Source organism: Tinamus guttatus, unplaced genomic scaffold, assembly GCF_059628265.1.
Source record: "Tinamus guttatus ecotype Peru unplaced genomic scaffold, ASM5962826v1 Tinamus_guttatus_pri_ptg000045l, whole genome shotgun sequence".
Lineage (NCBI taxonomy): Eukaryota > Metazoa > Chordata > Aves > Tinamiformes > Tinamidae > Tinamus > Tinamus guttatus.
Window position 1 is genome coordinate 2308614 of NW_028288579.1, and position 22943 is coordinate 2331556.

Genomic DNA, 22943 nt, shown 5'->3' on the forward strand with positions numbered 1-22943 from the left:
TCCAAAGAGCAAAGCATGTTATTCTGCTATGCAAAATCCAGATCAATACATTGCACAGTGGTTAAGTCAGTGCTCCAGAAGACAAGAGATGATGGAAGTCAAATGATAACAGACGATCAATAAAGCACCGTAGACACTGGTGTTTTCCCATAAAGGCCAGAAGGGTGGTACAAATGAATAGTTATATGAACTGGGCTTCAGCATTCATTACATAGTGTCTCTGTGGTTCAGAAACTGTTACACTCTGTGACCCCAGTGGTGTTGGGCGACAGGAGCATCCCTTAGGGATGGCGGAACCGTGGGGTCGCTGATCCCGCCAGCGCGTCGTGCCCTGGTGCAAGGCTGTCATCTAACCACTGCACACCCGAGGCTGGGAGGAGATGGGATGCTCAAGGTTAAAATGCGTATTTGCATATTGGAACAAGAAAACAGAACAGTAAGACTCTAGATTTTGCTCTGAATTTCATGTGGTTTAATTTATACTTTGTTTTTAAAACTGAAGTTCAAAAATATAAGCACAAACCAAGCTACTATCTCCTTTAATGCTGGGAATTTCACACAAGATCATGAAGTACTGAGGAATGCAATTGCAACCTGCCATGAGCTGTAATGAAGTTATGATCTGAAATTAAATAGCTGCAGAAATAAATTTTCTTTTGTCGGAAATTGTGATTAAGATTGAGAGAGCAAAAATGTCTTTTATGAGCCCAAAGAGAAGAAAAAGGCTTCCTTGGGAGGAAGAGAGAGAGTCATGCTCGCATTCTTGTGATTATGGTAGTTTGATTAGGAAATATTGCTTAGCATGTGATGCTAAAAGCAGACAGAGTGAAAGTTTCCATCTAGGTTTGGTGCTGTCTTCACCCCTGCAGTTGCAGCACGTTGTCCTGTCTTCTCCTTTGGGACGCTGGGCTGGGACAGACGTGCCCGTGATTCTGCAGGCTGCAGGATGTTCCTCCCGTTGGGGCCCTGCGCATTCCCACGGTGCCTTCCCGCCTCTCCTGCCTGCGTCCTGCGGGTTTGGCTTGTCTCCCTGCCCGAGAGCAGCGAGTGCAAGGTGAGGATTTCTGTGCCCTGGCTGCCTTCCAGGCTGGGTAATTCCATTCAGCTGGCTTAACACAGCTGTCATTTCTGTTGCCTGGAGGGGCTTCCCTCTCTGTCCCAGTACTTTTGTGTAATGTTTGGGATTGAGTGCATAGATAAGTGTGTGTTGGTGGTAAATGAAATGATCCATATGTTCCTTCTCTTGTTTGTAACTGCTGTTCAGGCTGATAAGGCTTGTCTTTGTAAGACCTCCTCAGCAATAGTTGCTTATGTCTAATCACTTTCATACTTCTTCCTTTTCAACTTGGCTTGAAATATTAAAGAAACAAATTGTGAGAAAGGGGAAAAAGTAGGAGGGGATAATCCAAAATGTCTGTCAACTCAAAAATATGCTAGTTAATAAAGACTTTGTCGGGTTTCTAATAAACCGACTGAGCAAATGCATAACAACTCCTAGAATTTATTTATTTGTTTTCCGCAAAGATATAATAGTCTTGCCTTTATCTAGTGTTTTTAGTGAATACCGAGAGATGTGGGAGGAGAAAGGAGCAGCAGTGCACACAAACTAGCTCCTATTGTGTAATTCCAGCTGGCCGTTTCTTCTGAGATAACAGGGCTCCTTCTCCAAGGTGCCTTGGCACTGCCTGGAGGTCACAGCAAGCGGAGAGTCGTGCCCGGTGCTTCCAGAGCAGCGCGTGGGCTCCGAGTGCGTGTTCGCAGTTTCCCTTTGGAGATGTGTTGTGTTTAAGGGCATCAGTAGTATTTGGTTGTAGGGACCTCTGATTTGTCATGCAGCTTTGAGCTGTGGAGTGGTAACAGTGCGAGTACAGAACGGATATTCAAAACATTTTCTCATGAGTTGGGACAACTTTTCAGATTTATTTTTAATAACCAAAATTACTCAGTTCTAACTAGATATTTGTTATTCTTTCGGTCAAGCTAAAACATCACAATTAAGATTAAAAAAAAATGAAGCAATTGCTGCTGTACCTTGAATTTCATTTTACCACTTTCCCAGCATTTAATTTTTAAACTGCTCTTTGCATCCATGTGCCATGAGCAGTGTATTTACCAATTCAAACTACTATATATTGACAGTTCTGCCGATGTCTTCCTACTCAGAGAATGAATACAGAGTAATTAGTGGCTTTGCAGACCACCTTCTCTGATGCCTGTAGCCAAATAAATTTTGCTAATAAATTTTGCTAATAAATCAGCGTGCTGATCTGTGTCATCCAGTCAGATCTCAGACTGTTAGTGCTGTTATGAAGACCTTACCAGCTATGGTCACACTTCCAACTCCTTCTTGGAGTTCAGGAGACTTTTTAGGGGGTATAGAGATGGTTCCATGGCTTAATTGTCTCTTCTAGCAGTGCTGAATGCAAAGTGGAAAGGTTTTCATCCTGTGTGCAGACTTCCACTTGTACTATTTTTTTCCCCCATTTTTCTCCCCCAAAGCAACTAACCCTGTTTTTTTAAAGCCTTAGTTATCTGTGGAATGGCAGAGGCAGCCCCTCGGAGGTGGGCAGGGTTCCTCGGGTGCTGGTCATCACCGATGTGTCACCTTCTGCTGGAGGACACCTGTAGCTGCCCCATGCCGGGCTGCTCTGAGCCCACGTGCTTCAGCAATTACAAGCCTTGCTTAGATGACTGCGCCCCGATGGATGGTGAGGTATGAGGACGTGAGCACTTCCCACTTCCTAGCAGCGTGCGTAGTTCAGAGCTTGTGCAACTGCTTGGCTCCATCGGCTAAATGGATGGATTGTGGATGCATTAAGCACATATATAAGAACATGGCCATGTATGAAATTAGAATAGTCTACATAATACTATAATAGAACAAAGCAGGATATGGCTCGGTGACAGTTATTTCCTGTTGCCCTTTTGAATCCATCTGGTGACTTTTGCTGTTCTTTTATCTCCTAGCAAATCAAGACCTCAAAATTGATGAACTAAAATTAATTTCCTTGAAGCTACTTTAATGATACTTTCTGTGCATGCACAAAATGTAACCCACTTGCAGTGGAATACAATAGCTCTTATTTATTTTATTAAGTAGTTGAGAATGTATCGACATTATTTATGTCTGCAATAGTAGGAACTTTTACAGTACTGAAGGCTTTTGCGGCTTTTGCTAGACAGATGTAACAGTAGTATCTGGTTACTGAAAAGCAAATGTTATGGAACACAGAAGGGAACATTTGGGCACGTTTTTTTTAGCAGGAAATAACTGCAAAGGAGAGTGCAAGTAAGAGTCCACACGTGTTCTGGTGTGTACCAGCTGAACTGAAAGCAGAACTGGGATCTCTACAAAAACTGGCCAACAACTTTTGCTCTAGGAGTTCAGCAGGCAGCCAGGGAATCGGGGTAAATATTGCCACAAGGCACCCACCTTCTGACCTTTTCACTTTCAGGAATTGTCCGATATGGATTCTTGGAGATAATTAAGTTGATTAACATTTGAGGAAGTGAATGTGCTTGCATGTTCCACAGCTCCCTTTGTAGCTGGTCGGGATTGAGACTGTGCCTCTCTGATGGAGGCTTGGAGGAATGATTTCATTTACCTGAGGTCTGCTTTCCCGCTAAGATAAGGACCTGTAGCTGTGCCTACATGTTATAAAAATGAATTATACTATATAGGAAGAAATAATTGCTGAGCTGAGAGGGGAGGAATGAGGAATCGCTGTTTTGCTTCCTACGTTATTGATCATTGAAAACTACTTTTCACCAGAGGCAGTGAGAATACTTTTGAAGGAGCATGTAAAAACTCCAGAAAACTGTTAACTAACTAAACATTTCAGGGAGCTTTGTGTTTTATTTTAAGCTCTTGATCTGATTTATGCTGTGGAAGACCCATGTTGGACTAGGTCAATGTTGCTGAAAGGAGAGGAAAAAGTCTTAATTTTTCCCAGTCTTAAGTAACTTTTTTGGGGGGGGAATCTTCACATGACAGATCATCTTTCCAGGCCTGTTACCTGTACCCACATTTCAAGAGAGGAAAAACAGAGTAGGAAGGAGCCTTTTGTATTCCTGTCAATAAGTGTTTGAACAACAGGGCTCTGAGGTGCATGAGGACCTCAGTTTGCATCATCACAGGATACTGGTCTTTTTATCCTTACGAGAATTGTCGTATCTTAGTATCTGTTCTTCAGTAATTTGATCCTGTAATTCAGATTGCTAGCCAAGTTGTTTTTCTTTCATGTGCCTTCCTACTGTAGTTTCTTAGTGGTTAGGATTAAAAAAAAAACTGCTGTGGGATGTGCTCATCATTTTCTGACTCAGTTGATTTCAATAAGAATCAAGCCTGCACAGCAGCTGTTTAAGGGCAGGCAATCTGTAATTGACCTGTAATATGTTGCAATTAAAATCTATATCATGGCTTTTGGAAACAGGAGTTACCCCAATCACGTCAAAAAAGCCACAGAGCTTAATAAATTAAATTGATCCATTAACTATTGCTCCACTCTCTACCTGATGCAAGAAATGGAGGGAATGCAAATGTGGCTGTTCTTGTGTCCCGCCTTTGGCCGTGGCCTCCTCCATCTAGAGAAGGAAGTCCAGGAAAGATTCTTATTAGGCCCTGTCAACGATGACACCTTGAAGTGCTGCTCGTTTTTATTTAGCTTCTTGTGGATAAGCTTATTTATTCTTAATACTATCTCTTCTGCTGCTTGTGAAACTGTGTGCTGGTTGTCTTAATTTTGCAGTTGTTTAGAACGTTGACTACAGTTTTTGTGTTTGCTAATCTTCAAATTCATGATCAAACATATCCCGGATCAGCCATCCTGTTGCCTTGCTCCCTGGCTGACCTGACTGGGAGGAGTTGCTTGGATTGGGGTAGAATTTTTTTAGGGTGCCATTGCGTGTATCTTACAAGGATGTGTTTTATGTCGATGTAGACTTACTATGGCTTAAGGTTTAACGTATGATCTTCAGACTGGGTAACCAGATCCCCGACACAAAGGCTTCACAAGGGTATCATGTGATGGTAATTACCAACACTTGCGATGTAGTTCATTTAAAAGTAATGACTAGCAGCTGTAAAAGGAACAGTGAATGTTAACCATGGAATACATCAACTGATAGGGGATTCCAGAGGAGTTTCATTTGTGGTAATTGGACTTTTGAATGGTGATAGGAAAAGATATTGAAATTTGATGGTTTTTCTTGCATCCTATTTTGTGCAATAAATGCACTGGATGAGGTGAAATGTAGATGACAAGTAGTGTTTCATTAGCTGTGATCTCTCGACGAGATCGTTCTGGACAAACACACTGGACTTGGTTTTCTGGACTATTTCTGTGACAAAATGGTTCCAAGATTATTGGAGACATAAATTTCTGATGATTTAAAGCATTCTTTAAATCAAGGCTATAACTGCTACGATTGCTAATACTTGTGCTTTGTTCTGAAGGACCTGAAACAAAGATTTCTATTCTTAACTTGATAGAAGGATTTTTGTCTGCTCGAGAATTATCTGTTATTTATCATAAATGAGCATAAAGATAATATCAAGTGATGGGATACCAGCAAGAACCCTTTCTCATCCTTCAGTGGATGGACATGTTTGTAACGATGAAATCCCCTCTGCTTCCCTCTCTAGTCCTCCAAGCAAAATTGAGTGTGAAAATTAGGCTCTTTGGTTTTGTTTATTTAAGAAATGAGGTTATTTGACAGTTTTGCTGCCTTAAGACTTAAACAAAATAGATGGGCTGGGGCTGTGACAAAACTTCACTTTCAAAGTCCTTGTTGCCAACTGATCAACTCAGTACTGATTCACCTGTAATTGGGCCTGCAGTTTTGCTGTTGAAGACTTCTAGCTCCCTCTCCAATGTTTATGTGCCTGAACCCAGAACTTGCCCTCTCGTCTTCCTAAGTAAGAATTGGGTACGTGCTGCAGCTCAAATTACACTGATTGAAGTGTTCAGAAAATTAAAACGTGTGGCCATAGCTGCGGAATGGGACTTGGCATTTTGTTTCAGCTGCCTCTCTGATGCTCTGTTTTATTTTTGTAGAGGAAAGTACAGCAGAACATATCCACATTTTACCGTTATATATTTCTGTTTGTGCTGCTTTAATATAAATGCAACAGCTCACACAAGGTTTTCTTATGTAGGAAAGTCTGAATAGCTTTGCAGATTTAAACTAAAGCTGTAATGCATTACTTTCTCTAAAATCTGAAAATGAAACTAAGAATACATGTGAGTAATGTGGCCTCATTTCATGACCACTTATTTGATCTTCTGTCCTACATAATGAACAAAACTTTGTTAATTGTTACAGCAGGAAAACGGCCTCTGCAGATGATATCCTAGAAGAGCTTTCATTCCGAAATCCTGAATTGCCCAAAGTGGTACAAAGTTGGGGGTGCCATACAGCTGAGTCTTCAGTAACTGCAACTTGCTTCCAACTAAAGGAATTAATTAAAAGCTTTTTTTTTTTTTTTTTTTTTTTATAACAGACCTTTTTTTCTGCCCTGTTAAGGATCTGACCAGCCTTCCTGTAACCAAAGTAGATGCAAAACCTGTTTTGAATGTTGTTTGCTTCTCCCTGTATTTCTAGGAGTTTACACTCTTTAGGAACAGTGTTTGAAAGCACTAGAGTGGCCGGTTTACATTCCTATAAGGTCTTTTGTTGTGCCTGGTTTCAGTTGCAGAGATAGTTTTAAGCAAATATACCATTTCTCCTCTCTAATCAAATGGAGGGTAGGTTTTGTTTTGTGGAAAAGACTTTTTCCACCACCCGCCCCCGTCTACAGTTAACAGTAATGAACAGGAAAAATAATTGCTGCATTTTTAACCTTGCTACAGATTTTCTGAAAGTGTTGTACTAATACAGGGCACTGTTCTCCCTCCTCTTCCCCCCTGCAATAGATGTTGCAGTAACTAGTAGTAATATGATTGGAATGGTTGGCCTGCTGCAATATGTCTGAATTTAGTTCCCCATCTGTTCTGTTTCTGCAACTAAATGATTATGCAAAACATTGACTTGCTCTACTGAATGTTCCTTAGTTATTAAACATGGCTAAATTGAGCCTTGAAGGGGCAGATAAAATAAGCAAGGCTTAGGCCTCTTTTAAGTTTTTTCTTAGTTTACTGCTTTGCACGTTGTTTGTTCAGTCACATAACCTGTGCACTCTGTACTGTGCTGATGGAAGACTAAACGTGAGATAAGTGGAGAATATTTATACACGGGAGTTGCTCAAGGTGTTGTTATTACTGGTCTTGAGGTGCTCCAAAGCTTGCCTTACCGCTTTGCCTGGGTGTGTTGTGAAAGAGGAGGTTGTAAACTGTGGCAGGGAGCAAATGTCCAGTTAAACATTGAAGTTGCTAGGGGATATCGGCCTTGGTTTGTGCACAGGGTAAAAGCATTATTTTAATGTTACTGATCGTTCTACTTTGATGAATGTAATAAAATAGTTTCATACATTCTAGACAAATGGAAATTCTGAAATGAGTAAATAGCAAAACTAATGAAACCACTCTCTGCATGCAATAAAAATCTGTCCTGTAGCCTTTTTTTCTTGCTTAATGTTAGCACAAAGCAAGCTTGCATCTACTTTGGTTTAAAAATAGAATATAGAGCTAAGGTATCTTTGTATTCTAACCACTGCACATTGAATTGCATTAGAGTGAAGAGAGCAATTTCCGGAATTGTACAATATACCTATTTATATGATGCCTCTGTGTGTGTAGAGGGATAGATGCTTAGCTAAGATACCAGAAACACTGAGTGGTATTTTGTGAATTCTTTTTTTAATTGCTGTTATCTTGCTAGTCAGGTCCAACACTTCGGTTTTAGTTGAATGTAATCTCCTTTATGAGCTTCCTCGTGATTTCCATGGATGTGCAGGCTCCCTAACTCCAGTAGCTGCTGGTGAAGTGAAAAATGTCTCTCCTAGGTCAAAATGTAGATATGCCCGTTAGTAATGCAAAATTGATCTTACTCAGAGTTTTAATGTAAAATCACATTATCACATAGTGGCAAAAATACTGCAAGGCCTTTCTTCCTCTGAGTTCTCTTCTCCCCCTCCTGTGGATCCTGCTTTTCTGTGGGTTGCTGGAAGAATTGTAGCTTTAAACATTTGCCTGGAGTTGAATGGTTTCTGCTTTGGAAATTGTTGCTCGCTCTGTTAGAGAGCAGAATTGGCATATGTGGACAGGGTGTCCTGGATGTGTCATGCACAATAATCAATATACAAAGAGATAAGAAAAGATAAACAAGTCATTTAAATACCTAATATTTCAATACCATAAATACCACTCCTTCTCACACACAGACTCTGTGTTTTCAGGGCTGTAAGCTGGAGAACTACCCCCAGAAAAGGAAGGAATGGGGAGTTTGCCTGTTTTGGAGAAAGCTGTTTGTGCTTTTAGGTAGAAGCATCGATTGCTTGTGTGCTTCCCCCCTGTACCTGCCCCCAATCCAAAAGGAACTTCAAAGTGAAAACCGTGTCTTTGATGCTCTTCCTTGTACTGTCTTTGGGAATTGTCTAAGTCAGTTCTCGCAAGCCCTTTCTGGAACATGTGCAATATCAAAAGGTGAGCTGGGAGAGGCAAATACAAAGTCTTCCTCTCATGAATAGGCATCACTTAGTCATCCCCGAGCAGGTAAGAGCGCGTGTTCCTCTAGCAACGCTCTTAAAAGGCGCGTGGCCTGACTTGACCGAGCGCTGCTGACAGCAACAGCAGCAGCAGCCAGGGAAGGTGGGGAAGTCTGGCTTTAAAAAGAAGGGGCAGTGAAAATGCACATTTCTGCAGGTGCTCGTTAATCTGCAGCCGGGCAGTTTGGAATTGCGTCTCTTCAAAAAAGAGGGAGAGACTGATGGTTCTGTGGGGACGGAGCGGCGGTTGAACCCCCTGAGGAGGGCCTAAGTCACAAGGGGAGAACAGCAAAAAGAGCGGAAGCAGTGAGCAAGGAAAAACGAGGTGATGAGGGTATTAGAAGGATTTAAGAGAAAATCTTCATGATGCAAGAACCTGATAAGACATTTCTGTTATCAAAATCCAGCTCCTAGTAGAGGAAATGTTAGTGGGAGAAGGGCATGAGGGATGTTGATGTTGTTCCCTCTTGAAAAGTTTCTAAACATTTACTTTGAAGAAAAAAAAAAAAAAAAGATTCATTTGAAGTTAAAACAGGAAAAATGCTTAGGGATAGATTGGAAAAAAAAAAAAAAAAAAAAAAGGGAAATAGAACAGGAGAAAATCTCCCCTATCCTTTGTTTGTAGGGGCAAGTTTCTCATTGACATCTAGAGTGTTGAGAAGACTTAGACTTGCTTAAAGCTTGGGGGTGATGTAGAGAAAGCTACTGCTATAATTGCAGTGAATATTCAAAGTATAATAAAGTACCTAGTGCGCATAAAGTATCTAGAAGCGCATATAATATTTACTCAGGTAAATAGCACTGTGATGTTGCTCTTGCATTGCAGGTTGTTTTTCTTCTTTTCTTTTCTTTTTCGATATAGAAGTTGTCTGAAAATTTCATACAAAAAGGTCCACTTTCCTTCCAAGATTTGTGGTGGAGGGGCTAGAGAGCGAAAGGATGAATTGCCTTGCAGCAGAACTGGGCTATCAACAGACTTGATTTAAAAAATACCAGCAAGATCAAACACGGTTTAAAAGAATATATATGTTTGCCTAAATGGAAGTGACTGCTCCTGAAAATTGGGTTGGGCAAGTGCAGTGACGTTTGGAGCAGGCGTTGAGGGTGCTGGGTACGAGTTACCCTGTAGGTCGTGTGTGGGGGTGCCGAAGTGCAGTTGGGTTGTGTCAACTTCCTGCTGCCCTGTTGATAGTGCTGGTTTAAGAGAGTGCTTTTATGAGACATAATTCGTGGTACAGTGATGTATTGAAGGGTAGGAAAATAATGACTAATCAAGAATTTCCTTCCTTAATAGGATAGCTAGTTAATTATTATATTGAAAAAACCTTGCTTATTTGGTAAGGAGCAGATGCTTTTCTAGTATGTTTTGTGTGTTTGGAAAAAAAAAAAAAAAAGCTTCATGTTTCAGGTAATTAGCACTGTATATATTGGCAACTGCTTTTTAAACACAAGAACTGTACGGTGTAAATATCATGTGCTGAAGAGCTAACCAAAATTGTGGATTTCTAGCTGATCAAAAATAACAAGTCAGAAATGTTATTTGCTGAGGGGAAGTAGGAGTTAATATTGATCTTCTGTCTTGTTCCATGCCTGATCCAAGCTAAGTGCAGAACAGAAGCTCATTTCAGTAGCGTCATGTGCTGGGGCCGGAGGAAGCACAGTGTGCTTGCTCCAACCCCTGGCTCTCTGGCTCTCCCCTTCTCCCCCCTTATTTTTTTTCTCCCTTTTCCCCCGTGTTACAGTTGGCACCGAGTCTGCCTGCTGATAGCTCTGCCTGTACTTCCTATCAGGAAAGTGAGATACTGAGTTTCTCCCCAACCAGAGCGCCCAACAAGTTCCGTGTACATATGCCTGACTAATCCATATCTAAACTTTTGAGTAACTGGGAGCTCATACTGCTGAGGGAAATAATACTTGACCTGCAGAAGTGGAACGAAAACTAATGATTTAAGTGGACTAGATGTACAGCTCCTGCAATGACACTGACTTCACTTATTTACTCTTGGCTACCCCTTTGAGATGTCAGAGGGGTTTTTGGGAGGACAGAAGAAACTAAACTAGTTCCACCGTAATAGTTAAAATAAAGTTTGAACCCGAGGCAGAACTTTGTGGGAGGTTGGTTGCTGTTGTTTTTATTCCTCATGAGATGCACATACCTCAGAAAATGTGGCTTAGGGAAATTATGCATAAAAGTGGTTGCATGCCCATAACCGCACTGGTATGGACACTATTAAGGTGTGTAGCACTTCATATTTTGTCCGAAACATTTTTGTGATAGGCTGCTCAGGTGGAAAGTAGAAGAAAGTTTGACTAGATTCTGAAAACTTTTTTTGGTTGTTTGAGCCCAAACTGACTCCCTGGGGTTTGCAGTAGAACTGAATCGAAAACTGGAACAAAAATTACTGGAGGCTTTGCACGAAGCAGAATAGAATCCAGTTGTACAGAGTTCTTCTGTACAACTATTGGAGAACATGTGAATGCTAGAAGAAGCAAGGAATAAGCTAGTTAATAACTTACGAGCCACAAAATGGACAACCATACTGAGTAGGAAGTTGTGGACAGATGGTCCCTTTTGATCCAGCTGTACTGGATGAACTGGTTAGCAAGAATTTCCTGTTTTAAAATGTATGACCCAGCTCTTCTATTGGCAGAGGTTAAAGAGTGCTTACTAGCATTGCCACTAGCGAGTATAAGGGTCTACAACCTTTAGTAGAAAAGCGATGACAAGCAGGTGGCATTGGCGTGCTGCGTAATACCATCCTTGATAACACAGACTGTTTGTGAAGTACATGTTTCTTCAACACCACATCATCATTCTTCTGAACTGCTTTTTTGAATGTTGACAAAGGCCCCTCATTAATTCTGCTAGACAGTTTGATTACAGCATTTTAACAGCTCCTGAAAAGTAATTCAGTTACTAAAGTGGTAAACTTGCTGTCTTGACAATGAAGATAGTGCTGCTTCACAGCCAAAAAGGCAGAGCTTTTCTTGTAATTCCTAATCCTTCTTTAAGAACAGCCACCAGTGCTTTAATTGGAATATATGTAATATTTTCTCTTCATGGAAATGTACCTTAAGTCCACTTTCATGGGTCAATGAAATGTGTGAAAACAGCTGTAAAAGACAGGCATTTTAGCATATTTACCCTACATGCAGCCTGTGTGCACTGAATCGAAGAGATCTGTGTTTTGGTAAAGTACTTTTGCAGTGTCAGTGTGAAGAACCGTTGCCTCCGCTGAAGTGTCCTTGCACATTCTTACAGCAAAACTGCTGGCAGTAGGGAATTCTTTAAATACATATATTGTCTGCAGTATATCTCAAATGTGCCCTGTCTGCTAAAGCAGAAAGTCCAGAATGATTCATGCTCTTTCGATGACTACTTTGATACAACCTATTACTGTGGTGTTTGGAGCTACTTCATCTTACTGTGCTATAGGTACTGCTAAAATATATTTGTAAAGGGTGTTTAATCTTAGGAATTCTTTTTTCTTAGAGGGTAACTTTTAGAATAAAGTTCTGTCTAGTTATGCTTCAATTTGCCTCTAGTTATTGGACAATTTTATATCCTGATCATTTGTCCTTAGTTTGCAAATCATGGAATGATAAAGACTACCTAAAGACTTTTACATGCTTCTGTCCTTGCTCTGGGTTTGCAAGCTTCGACACACTGTTGTATATCTTGTGGTTATCTTAAAACTTGAAAATAAGGATGTCTTGAGGGGGGAAATGCATTTAACGTAGTTCTGTCTTCTCTTTGCAGACTCTGACACATCTCTGGGACCTGCAATGACAAGTCAGAACAGTAGCCATGCAGAGAAAACTGGTGAAATGTCCTCAAAGCAGTCAGCACCAAAAGTACAGGTCCAGCGATCTGTCTCCCGAGAAACCATTACTATTCATTTCTCTGCATTTGGGAAGGAGGAAGAAGAGGAGGAAGAAGAGTTTAAGGAGATTCTTGATGAGGATCTAGATGACCAAAGCATTGTAACAGCACTTGAAGCCAAGGAAGACCTCTGCTTTGAGCATAGTGGCCATGATATTTCTGGTCCAGCTACCTCGCTTAACATGGCCAATTCTGCATCACTACTGTCCTCATCATCTGCAGTTCTGCCAACTGCTGACACTGTAAAGCCGTTGGATTCTCCTTCCATATCCCAAGTATTCAGTGCAGTGCCACTAGTTTTGTCTCCTTCATCACATTCGTGTCATGTAGTTAGCTCCTCATCAGCATCTCCAGAACACAAAGCCAACCCGTCGTCTTCCCCATCCTCATCCCCTTCCAGGTCAGTCGTTTGCTCTAGTGCATCATCCACAGTTTCTAGCTCAAAGCCTTTTAAGAGTTTAGTCAAGTCCCTTTCAACAGATGTGGAACCAAAAGAACCCACCCCACCGATGAGACACAGACACTTAATGAAAACCTTAGTGAAATCTCTGTCTACAGACACCTCTAAACAAGAATCTGAAGCTGTGTCTTACAGACCCCCTGACTCAAAACTGAACTTGCATCTTTTCAAACAGTTCACTCAACCTCGAGCTACAGGTGGTGATTCTAAAACTGCCCCTTCATCCCCATTAACATCTCCTTCTGACACTCGTTCCTTTTTTAAAGTACCTGAAATGGAGGCTAAAATTGAAGATACTAAAAGACGCCTTTCTGAAGTAATCTATGAGCCTTTTCAGCTGCTCAGTAAAATAATGGGTGACGAAAGTAGTAGCCACAGGCCCAAAGCCTTATCTTCAAGTGCTTCAGAACTCTCAAACCTTTCCAGTTTGAATGGCCATTTGGAAAGCAATAACAACTACAGCATTAAGGAAGAAGAATGTGATTCTGAGGGGGACTACTATGGCAGTGACTCTAACCTGAGTAAAAATGATCAGTCAAAAACAGTTGAGGAACATGTAAAAGAGACAGAGACCAAAAGCTCTCAGTCTGCAAGCACAAAGGATGCGAATATGAAAACTTTACTAGTACTTGAAAAATGTTCGTTGTCTGCACTAGCAAGCAAAGAGGATGAGGAGTTTTGTGAACTTTATTCTGAAGATTTCTGCTTGTTAGAGGATGAAAGCAAAACTGATAAACCTACTGAAACTGCGCTTCATCCAGAGGTGACTGAGGAAAATGGTACTATGCTTAGTAGTGAAGATGAAAATAATCTATATGAGCAAGAGCCTAAAATACCAGTGAAAACTTTGTACTTCTTAACACTGTTAGTCTATGCTTACTTTATTATCCCTCTCCCTGGCTACTTAAGTGGACTCTTACTTGGAATTGCCCTTGGATTTATGGTAGCTATCTGTGTGATTTGGCTTCTTACTCCACGTACTCCTGACTATCTCAGATTGCGTAGAAGTTTGAGAAAGCAATGGAACACAGAAGCTCTAGACATCAAAGAACCTGAAATACTGAAGGTGAGGTCCTGGCATTTTGTGTGTGTTTGTGTGTGTTATTCTGGCAAAGGTTTTATTCCAAAGGTGCAAATGACCAGGATTATAAGTGTTTGTGACTTGAGTATCATTTTAAAGTCCTTTTTAGAGGCTTTGGCAGGGAGATAGATGATACTGTATAAGACTTCAACTCCCCTAGAGATTAGAAGAAAAATAGAATAATTGCTTCAGCAAGGAAGGGTAAATGGTTTTGCCGATGGGTTTGAAGTGATTCTGCTGAATTACTGGAAGTCGGTAGTGTCAGAGTTTAGTGGGTGAAAAAACACTTGTGCTTGAAGCTGCACCTTGGGAGGTGTGCTCTGTTTCTGGTGTATTTTACCACCTAGTGATTTGTCTTGTCTACTAAATCAAGAAGCTTCAAAAGGGCTGCGTTCAAGTAGAGCATAGAGTTAGAGAGCATGGGGACGAAATATAGAAGGTCTTTTAGCTCTGATCTTTGGGATGTGTCTTGGCTTTGGCAAGCTGCTGTACTTGATCTGTTCCTCATGTGGTTAAGAAAAGCCATGTGCTCTGCTCTGCCATGTTATGTACCCAGCTGTAGGTGGCTGAGATTGCTGTTTAATACCACGGCCTGCAGAAAGCACGCTACGTAAAAACTATCCCATCTGCCCGTTTGATTTACCTGCTTGTATGTACAAACCTCGATAAACTTCCAGTTCTGTCCTTGCCAACTGGCTCCTGAGTCCCTTCATATATATTTGCATCGATCACTGAAGCTGACAAGTTCTGATCCTCGTTGCTGGCTGACATTGAGCTGCCTCTTTGAGATGTTAGCTGTTATTCAGGAACCTTTAAACCTTCTTTAATGCTCCTGTTAAGTAGATACTTCTTGCCTTCAGCCATTCTGTTAGAAAGTAACTGTGCAGAGGATTCTGTATGAATGCACGTTTATGTTTTGTGTGGCCTGATAAGTATTTTTAGGCTTATTAACACATAAAATAATTGTCTTTAATATACTAATAAAAGGCCTTTTTAATGCTTTAAGAGTTTAAAACCCAGCATAGTGCACATATTGTAGTAGAGCATAATATAATAAGATTTAGTAGATTGCAAGTTATGTTTCTCCTGTCATAGAAGTATTTTCTATTTGCCTCTGTCAAAAAGAGCACTCCTCTGATCCTCTGCAGAATGAGGTAAAATTTAATCTGTAACAAAACTGACATGAATATAGGAAAATCAGACTTATCTCTTTCACAAAAATGCTCTATTTGGAACTCGTTGGTCTTGCATTTTGGCCTGAAATGCTTTTTTGCAATGATGATAAATGCTAAATGTAAGACCATTTTATGGGGCTTTTAAAGCTGGAATTCTGCCAAACTGCTGTCAAGCTATTTTTGTACAAGTACATGTGTTCCTGCGTAAATACGGAGAAGTTTGTGTTTCCCTTGAATTTCAAGAACTAATGGAAAATTCTGCTCAGCAGCTGCCAGAATACCTGAACATGAACATTCTTTCCCCCAGAACTATTCCATTGCGACATGAAAGAATAAAGTACTTTTGTGCTGGCAAGTTTGTTGATTTGATTCAAACTATTTTTTCAATTTCTCTGACCCTTACACTTCTATGTTTCACTCAAATGTCTGATATTATAGAAAAAAAAAAACACTTGCATTCTTCATTTCTCTAGGTTCCTTTTCCTTTTTTTGTCTCCTCATGTTTTTTCTCTTTCATGCCCGTAATTTTTCTTTCTTTCTTTCCCCTTTTCGAACGTATTGGGCTTTCTGACTTCCTTGTTGGCCTTTCTGAGCATTTGTTCCCTTGTGCTCTGTTGACTGGTACAAAAGGTTTAAGTAACAGCTAAAATGGAAATGATAAATCTACCCTTTCCATTAGAAAACACATTTATTAGTAGAAAAGTACCCTCTGTTGGCAGTGCCTGCTGAAGAAGCAAAGATTTCTGAGCCAGAGCTGCACAGAAAGAGGAGGCATTTTAGCAGCGTGCTCTTCCTGAGCATCACTCCAGGGATTTCATGTTCAATAGTGGCCTCTGGCAGACAAATGTGCTTTTTGGTTATGGCAATGGTCATTTCTTAAACCTTTTTTTTTTTTTTTTTTTTTGGTTTTACACAAGTCTTTATATTCCAAGTCAATGAAAATTCTGCCGTGTATAATCCTGTTGTTTTAAATACATTTATATAGCACCCCATATATTTTTGCTACTTATAAAGTAAAATATATTTGAAGTATTTTGCAATAGCAGTAATAAGGGATACTAATGGGTTTGAGTGATCTACAATCTAGCAAGAATTTCAGGATTCTGCTTCTGGAGCTTTTCATGTTATCATTTAAGGCTAATGGCTACTAATTGATCCGTTACTAAGAAACATTGGAGGCAGTTGTACTCCAGATTTGGACTTGCATTGTGAAGCTCTCTGCGGGGGTATTTGATGATTCAGAATTTCTGTTTTTATTTATTTTTCCCAGCAGACCTGGTCTGTTGTCTTAGCCCCCTGAGTCTTTCCTAAGACATCCTTTTGGAACCACCCCCCATGTTAAGGTATACCAGGCCTGAGAGCCTAAATAAATAACCCTAAGGAGGCCGATGCCCTACAGAGCCTGGCAGTGCAATTCTTATGCGAATTATTCTGTTGAACTGTAGTGCAAATAAAAATGTGCCCAGACCTGGGCGTTCTCGAGAGGCTTTGGGTAGCCGGTGGCCCTGCCGTGGCAGGGTGACACAGTGCACTTCAATGCCAAAGTTCAGCTCTGCCATCTAACAAGCTGGCCAGATCCTGCCAGTGGTATTTTTATTTTTATACGGTCTATGACCTTTGCTATGAAAGCCTTTCTGCCCAATATTCTAATCAGTTGCTTTTTAGGTTAGTTACTAGGCTGATAGTCAGGCACTTTCTCCTAATTTCAGCTGTGAATTGAGAGAAACTGCTGACCTTTCCCGACGGCGATCACAGGATCAGTGCAAATGGCAAGCAGCTGCACGGCCCCCTGTGACTGGGGCCATTGTCCTCCCCAAATTACTAAATTTCTTATTTTAACAACTTCGCTAGCACCAAAAAAAACGATCATACAGTTCCCCCTCTGCTGCACAAAGAAACCCCTTGTTGCTTCTGTGGTGAGGGAAAATGTATCTGTTGCTCACAGATTATGGTAGCAGAATTGCTGCTGCGAATAACTTCTCTGTTTAGATGCATTTCAAAGAGGCTGCCAGTGGTTGTGAGTCTTTTCCATTTGTGTTTTGTGGAGAGGAGAGGAGGTATTTCCGCTAAAATTGTTCTTAAAATGTGAGAACTTGGAGGGAATTATGAAGCTTCTTGGATAACCTTCCCAAAAATGGTTCATGTTAAACAAAATTTACTGTGCAAAAATGAAAATTACTGATAGGAGAAGGCAGATGGTATTTTTTACTTTCTTAGCGCTGTTAGATATATGGGGAAAAGTCCTGCAGCCAGCAGAGCTTTTCACATTGATTAATAGTGAAGCGTGGTTGTTTGATAAAGTATTAACAACTGCCTCTGAGCCATGCAGGGTTTCTCTGTGTTAAAAAATAGCTTGAAAGTTGAGTGCAAACAGTGAGCTGCATCCTTAGAAACTGGCAATCTTAAAATTTATTTGCAAGAGGCATTATAGTGCTGACTCTTGGCTAGAGACTATCTGAATGAAGCCAATTATTTGAATTTAATTTTCTGTATCTTTGTTTTTTCAGATAACATTCGAGTACATGAAACAGCCAATCTCTTTCTCACATGGAAATTGCAGTGTCGGCTGCTATTTTAGGCAGTTACTGTGTTTAATTTCTGCCTGTTCCAGATTCTGAATGTTCAGTAGTTTTGGCAGCGGGGAAGCGGTTCAGTATCTTGGAGAGGTGGTTCTGTCCCTCGTGCACCGACGTGTTCTGGGAGAAGGAACAAGGGTTTGCACTTGTGCTGCCGTTCTGGGTTAACGAGCGGGGGAACCTGCAGTACAGGGTTTAACAAAAAAAATGTGTTTGGCAGATTATAGAGCTAATCCATTTATTTGCGATGGAAAGCCGAGGCGCATGGTAGAGATCAGCAGAGCGGGTGGGACATTCCAGTACTTGTTAATGCCGAGACAGAACAGGCTGGTGCAATCCGAGAAGGCCTCTGCTTTACTGGTCTTGACCCTTTCACTGCTGGGAAAAGGCACCATCCACCAAAGTGTCTCTGCTCCATTGTTTAATTATGTAGCATAAGGAAATCTTCTGTCTGGGGCTTTTTCTTTCTCTTTTGGGTGAGCTTGCACGGTCTCCAGCTGCGCGTTGCTGCAGGAGGTGGCCGTCGGCCTCCGAGGCGGCAGCACGTTTTGGTCTGTGCCCTTGCCCTGGCTGCAGGCGTCCAGACGTCAGCGTCGGAGCTGGAAATAGCCCGGGACGTGATCCGGGGGAGACGGGAGACTGCCCAGCTCGGGGCCCAGCCGGGTGTTCGAGTTCTGCGCAGGGCGAATGGCTCGCGGTGGCTTCAGGCAAGGCCTGGGCTGTCCTCGTGCTTCAGTAAGTCCAGCTGGAGTTCCTGGCTCAAAATTAATTGCAGTCTGCTCGGAGATGTCTTGGCTTAATAATTTCTAGGAAGGAAATAGGATATGCTCAGGCAGACATCCACCCTGCTGTGCAGAACCGCGATGGTTTATAGAAAACCCTTCCTCTCGAGTTGTGCTTCCTATATGGTGCTTGTATATACCCAGTGTAAGCAGAAAGAAAAACAAACAAACAAGCTTCTTCAAAGAGCATGTGTTGGCACTGGTGCTTCTATAAATAACGAGGCAGTCTGCTTTGGAGCAGAGCAAAGATGAGTGGCTGAATCTTTACTGAACATAAAAAGAATGCTAATTTACCTTTTTTTTATGGGTTGTAGTGAAAATGAAGTAGATCATGGTGTAAGCAAAAGAGCTACCGCTGTTGCTATGGCATCTAAGAACTTATATGCTGCCTGCTTTAAGATGTTATATGTCACTGAAGTAAATGAGTATTAAAATAAACTCTATATTTTTGTGTGTGGGTAGAAACTTCTTTGGTAAGCTAAGAAGCTGCAGTAATGTCTGACATGTTTTGCATATGGTAGTTGCAACTTTTCTGAGGAATATGAGAACTGCTGTTTAAATCTGTCTTGACAAAAGGACCAAGCTCTTCCCTTTACTCTGACATTAATTGATATCGAATATGTAGAATTAAGGTCTTAAAGTGCAGGTTGAAATCATTAATAAAGGATGTCATTTGACAGGTTAAGAGAAGGAAAACTTGTCCTAGATGAATGAATACTCTTAACTTCTCTTCTGCTCTATTTACCACCTGCACTTCCTGCAGCCAGGGGTTCGAGAAGGGACATGATGTGACCCCCGTGGCAGGAATGGGGGACCTACCTGCAGACTGTTTCAGCAGGGTTTCCCTTGCTGCGCAGGCCCTGGGTGATGACACCTCATCCCCTTGTATGATGTGTGCATTGCAGCATTGCGCGCTGCTGGAATGATGGTGCCTTGAAACCAACTCCATTGTGGCCTTCAACGCAGGCCCTGACTGTCCGTGATGGAAATGTCAGGGCTCTCTCCAAGCAGAGGAGCTGCCACCCGCAGCCCGCGCTCGCCCGCGTCTCCACATCGCGCGCCGTTTTGTGACGATGAGATGACGTTCCCGGGAAAACAAACGTTGTGCTCGGAATGCCGTCCTCACCACGTGCTCCCTTGGTCTGGTGCCCTCTTTAGGGGCACTTACTGCATTGCTGCATTCATTTGTGCAGCAAGTGGCATGAATTTGGCAGAAGCTTGGGAACTATTTAGGCCTTTCATGTGCACACTGTACTTTTTCTGGTGTACTGTTGTACTGTTTTCTAGCAGCTTAAAAGCTTATTAACAAGTGTTTTCTTCTCTAGGGATGGATGAATGAAATTTACAATTACGATCCAGAAACGTATCACGCTACTTTGACTCACTCTGTCTACGTGCGTCTTGAAGGAAGCACCTTAAGACTTTCAAAACCCAATAAAAATATTTCTAGAAGGGCTATTTACAATGAGCCAAAGCCTGAAGTTACATATGTCAGCCAGAAAATATATGAGCTTACAGAGAGCAAGGTGAGATTTTACTTATGTCTGTTCTTCTAACAAGGAAGATTTTGAATCTTTAAAGTTTATTGTTATTATTCTAGTTTCATGTGCTATGATTATGTAAACAAAATTGTTTCCATGATTAAGTCAGAAAAGATTGTGCTGTGGAGGAGGATTGAGAGGATTAAAAAAACAAAAAAACTACATATTTACCCAATAATGGAAAAACATGATTTTCCTCAGATGACTCAAAGCAGAAGTTAGTATGTGGAAGTTTAGAGTGTCATTCTTAATACACTACATTATTGCATGGCTGATTGTTCTGAAGCCTACATGAACATGCACAGTTCTTGGCTGGTGTTTCTGTCCCAAGGCAGTTCAGACAACCTCTGCATTTCACTGTTGGAGTGGGGACACACACTGTACAAGACAGCAAAAGAGGACAGTGAGGTGTGTGGGACACCCCCTTTCATACCCGCTGTCTAGGGAAGGAGAAGAGGGTCTTTGGCAGCTGGAAGAGCACATCAAGGATGATGCAGGAACAGCTTCCGTGCATGTTGCTGACTCCCGCCAGTCTGTGGGGAGTTGCAGTATAAAGTTGATTCCATTTGCAATACTTTAATATTTTGTAATTAAGAGTGGATTTTTTTAACACACTATCAACAGAGGACATTTGTAGTGCAGATGTGGGAGGAAAGTTTCAGTTGACTTTGCAAACTAAGACAGAAGGACAAAGACAACGAGGAAAACCTGCCTTCCTTTCTCTGAATCAGTGTGGGGAAGGAGCTTACTATTGGCTTTGCTTTCCTTTAAAGGAAGATGGTAAAAAGAAAGGTGAGGTAGAAACTTAGAGATTCCTGCCTCTTACAGATTTTCCTGTGAGCAAGAAAGCTATCAGATGCTGCAAGAGCACTTGACTGACTATGGTTCCCTATGGTGTCTTAGAAAATTTTCTGGTACTTTTTTGTTTCCTCTCCAAAATAACTTGCAAAAGTGCTGGTGCTGTGCATGTAATCAGCAAATGATGGCTGTTCTTCAAGGTGTTTGCCCAGTGTTTTCAGAAAACAGTGGTAGGTTCAGCCCTGAGATTGGATTTTGTACCTCTCACCACTCTTCTCATCACCTGAATTGTCTCGGTTCTCTCTGAATATACTGAACTTGAATGTAATTATCAGCAGGTCACTTTTCTTCCTTGATTCTTGCACAGTTATATGACTTGACTGCTTCAAACATTCTATTTATGTAGTTGGCATGAAAAGTAATGAGTTTTAAACTTAGCTTTTCATTACTTTCCTAGTGATCAAAGAAATAAGATTCTTGTTTTTTCTCATTCTGGATAGCGGAGAGAATAAATAAAAACTGATTTTCCAACACACATGGTTGTAGAAGCATACGCTACTTGAATAGTGGCTTGTTTAAATTCCTCAGTCTATGACTATGGCTCCTTGTTTTTTGGATTTATGAAACCAAAGACCTGGTGACTGCAGGTCAACCAGCTATGCATTAAGTTTTTTAAACCTAGTGAATCCAGCTTAAGATCTTTTGCATTCATATGTTCCACATATGAATACAGAAAAATGGAAGTTATAATTGAAAAGTAGGTTAATTTCACCCTTCCTTCTATCCTTCAGATTTCCCTGGTTCCCAAGAGTCTGGCAAGAAAACGAATTTGGAATAAGAAGTACCCGATTTGCATTGAACTAGCTAGACAGGATGACTTCATGGCTAAGGCCCAGACTGATAAAGAGAATGCAGAAGAAAAGTTAGCTGCAGAAAAGGCGGACTTGAACAACGAAGAAGCCAAGAAACTTCAGGATGGGGCAAAATCCACTAGCCACAAGGATCAAGTACTTTACCTCTTTGGCAGGACTGGTAGGGAGAAGGAGGAATGGTTCAGGAGATTCCTCCTAGCATCCAGGCTGAAGTCTGAAGCAAAGAAGCCATCCAAGCCAGGTATTCAGTGTTTTGTACTCTAGTAATAAACTGTCTATTAACATAAATAAACTATGTTTTCATGATGATGCAGGTTGCCCAGAGAGGTTGTGGAGTCTCCTTCTCTGGAGATCTTCAAACCTGCTTGGACACAGCCCTGTGCCACGTGCTCTAGGTGACCCTGCGTGTGCAGGGGTTGGACTAGATGATCCCTAGAGGTCCCTTCCAACCTCAGCCATTCTGTGATTCTGTGATTCTATGGTGGTTAAACCAACCGTGGAGCTGTACTCGCCGTAACAGCCTTGTGGTACCAAAGGAGCCTTCCTGCTCATCTGGGCTCCTCAGCCCCTCACCCTTTCTTTAGAGGTCATATGTGCCCCCTCCTTTCTTTTACCAGCTCTTGGTGGTAAAACTTGCTTAACTATGTGGAAGAGCAGTTATTTTCCTAACCTGGCATAAAAGTGGCCCTACCAAAATAAAAGCAAACAGTTACACAGGATTATCTTTAAAGTGTCACTAGATAAAGCTAATCTGTCAATAACTCGCTGCTGTCAAATCCTGTCAACCCTCTGTCCTGAGCTGATCTTCATCCACCCTTGTGTCTGATTTGCCAGACCAGGGCAGCTCACTAACCTGGCAAAACACTTAGCTGTTCTAGTGATAGTTGTTGGACACTATTTTATAAGACCACATGATTTTTAAATGACTGTAATAATTCCTGTAGCTTTCGTAAGGATGACTTGTTCTTTTTCTTGGAACTGATGTCAACATTTGCAGTATTAGACTCTTACTCCCATCTCTCCCACTCTGTCCTTCCTTCTGCTTGAATTTCTTGTTAAAATAAATTAAGAGATTTTTGCATGATTTAATGTTACAAAAAACATATTTTATTATTTAAATACAAAATCTTA

At 41.3% G+C, this 22943-nt stretch overlaps 1 protein-coding gene across 2 annotated transcripts in view; it reads left to right on the forward strand.

The window, feature by feature from the left end:
• Positions 1–22943, forward strand: part of TEX2 (testis expressed 2) — a 45684-nt gene that overhangs the window by 6265 nt on the left and 16476 nt on the right. For both annotated transcript variants that reach the window (XR_015914099.1, XM_088537886.1), the window contains exons 2-4: positions 12405–14053; positions 19927–20127; positions 21732–22053. Coding sequence is in view for 1 of the 2 variants with exons in the window: in XM_088537886.1 (XP_088394012.1) it covers positions 12431–14053; positions 19927–20127; positions 21732–22053 (2146 nt within the window). In the remaining variant the exon portion in view is untranslated. The remainder of the gene's footprint in view (positions 1–12404; positions 14054–19926; positions 20128–21731; positions 22054–22943) is intronic.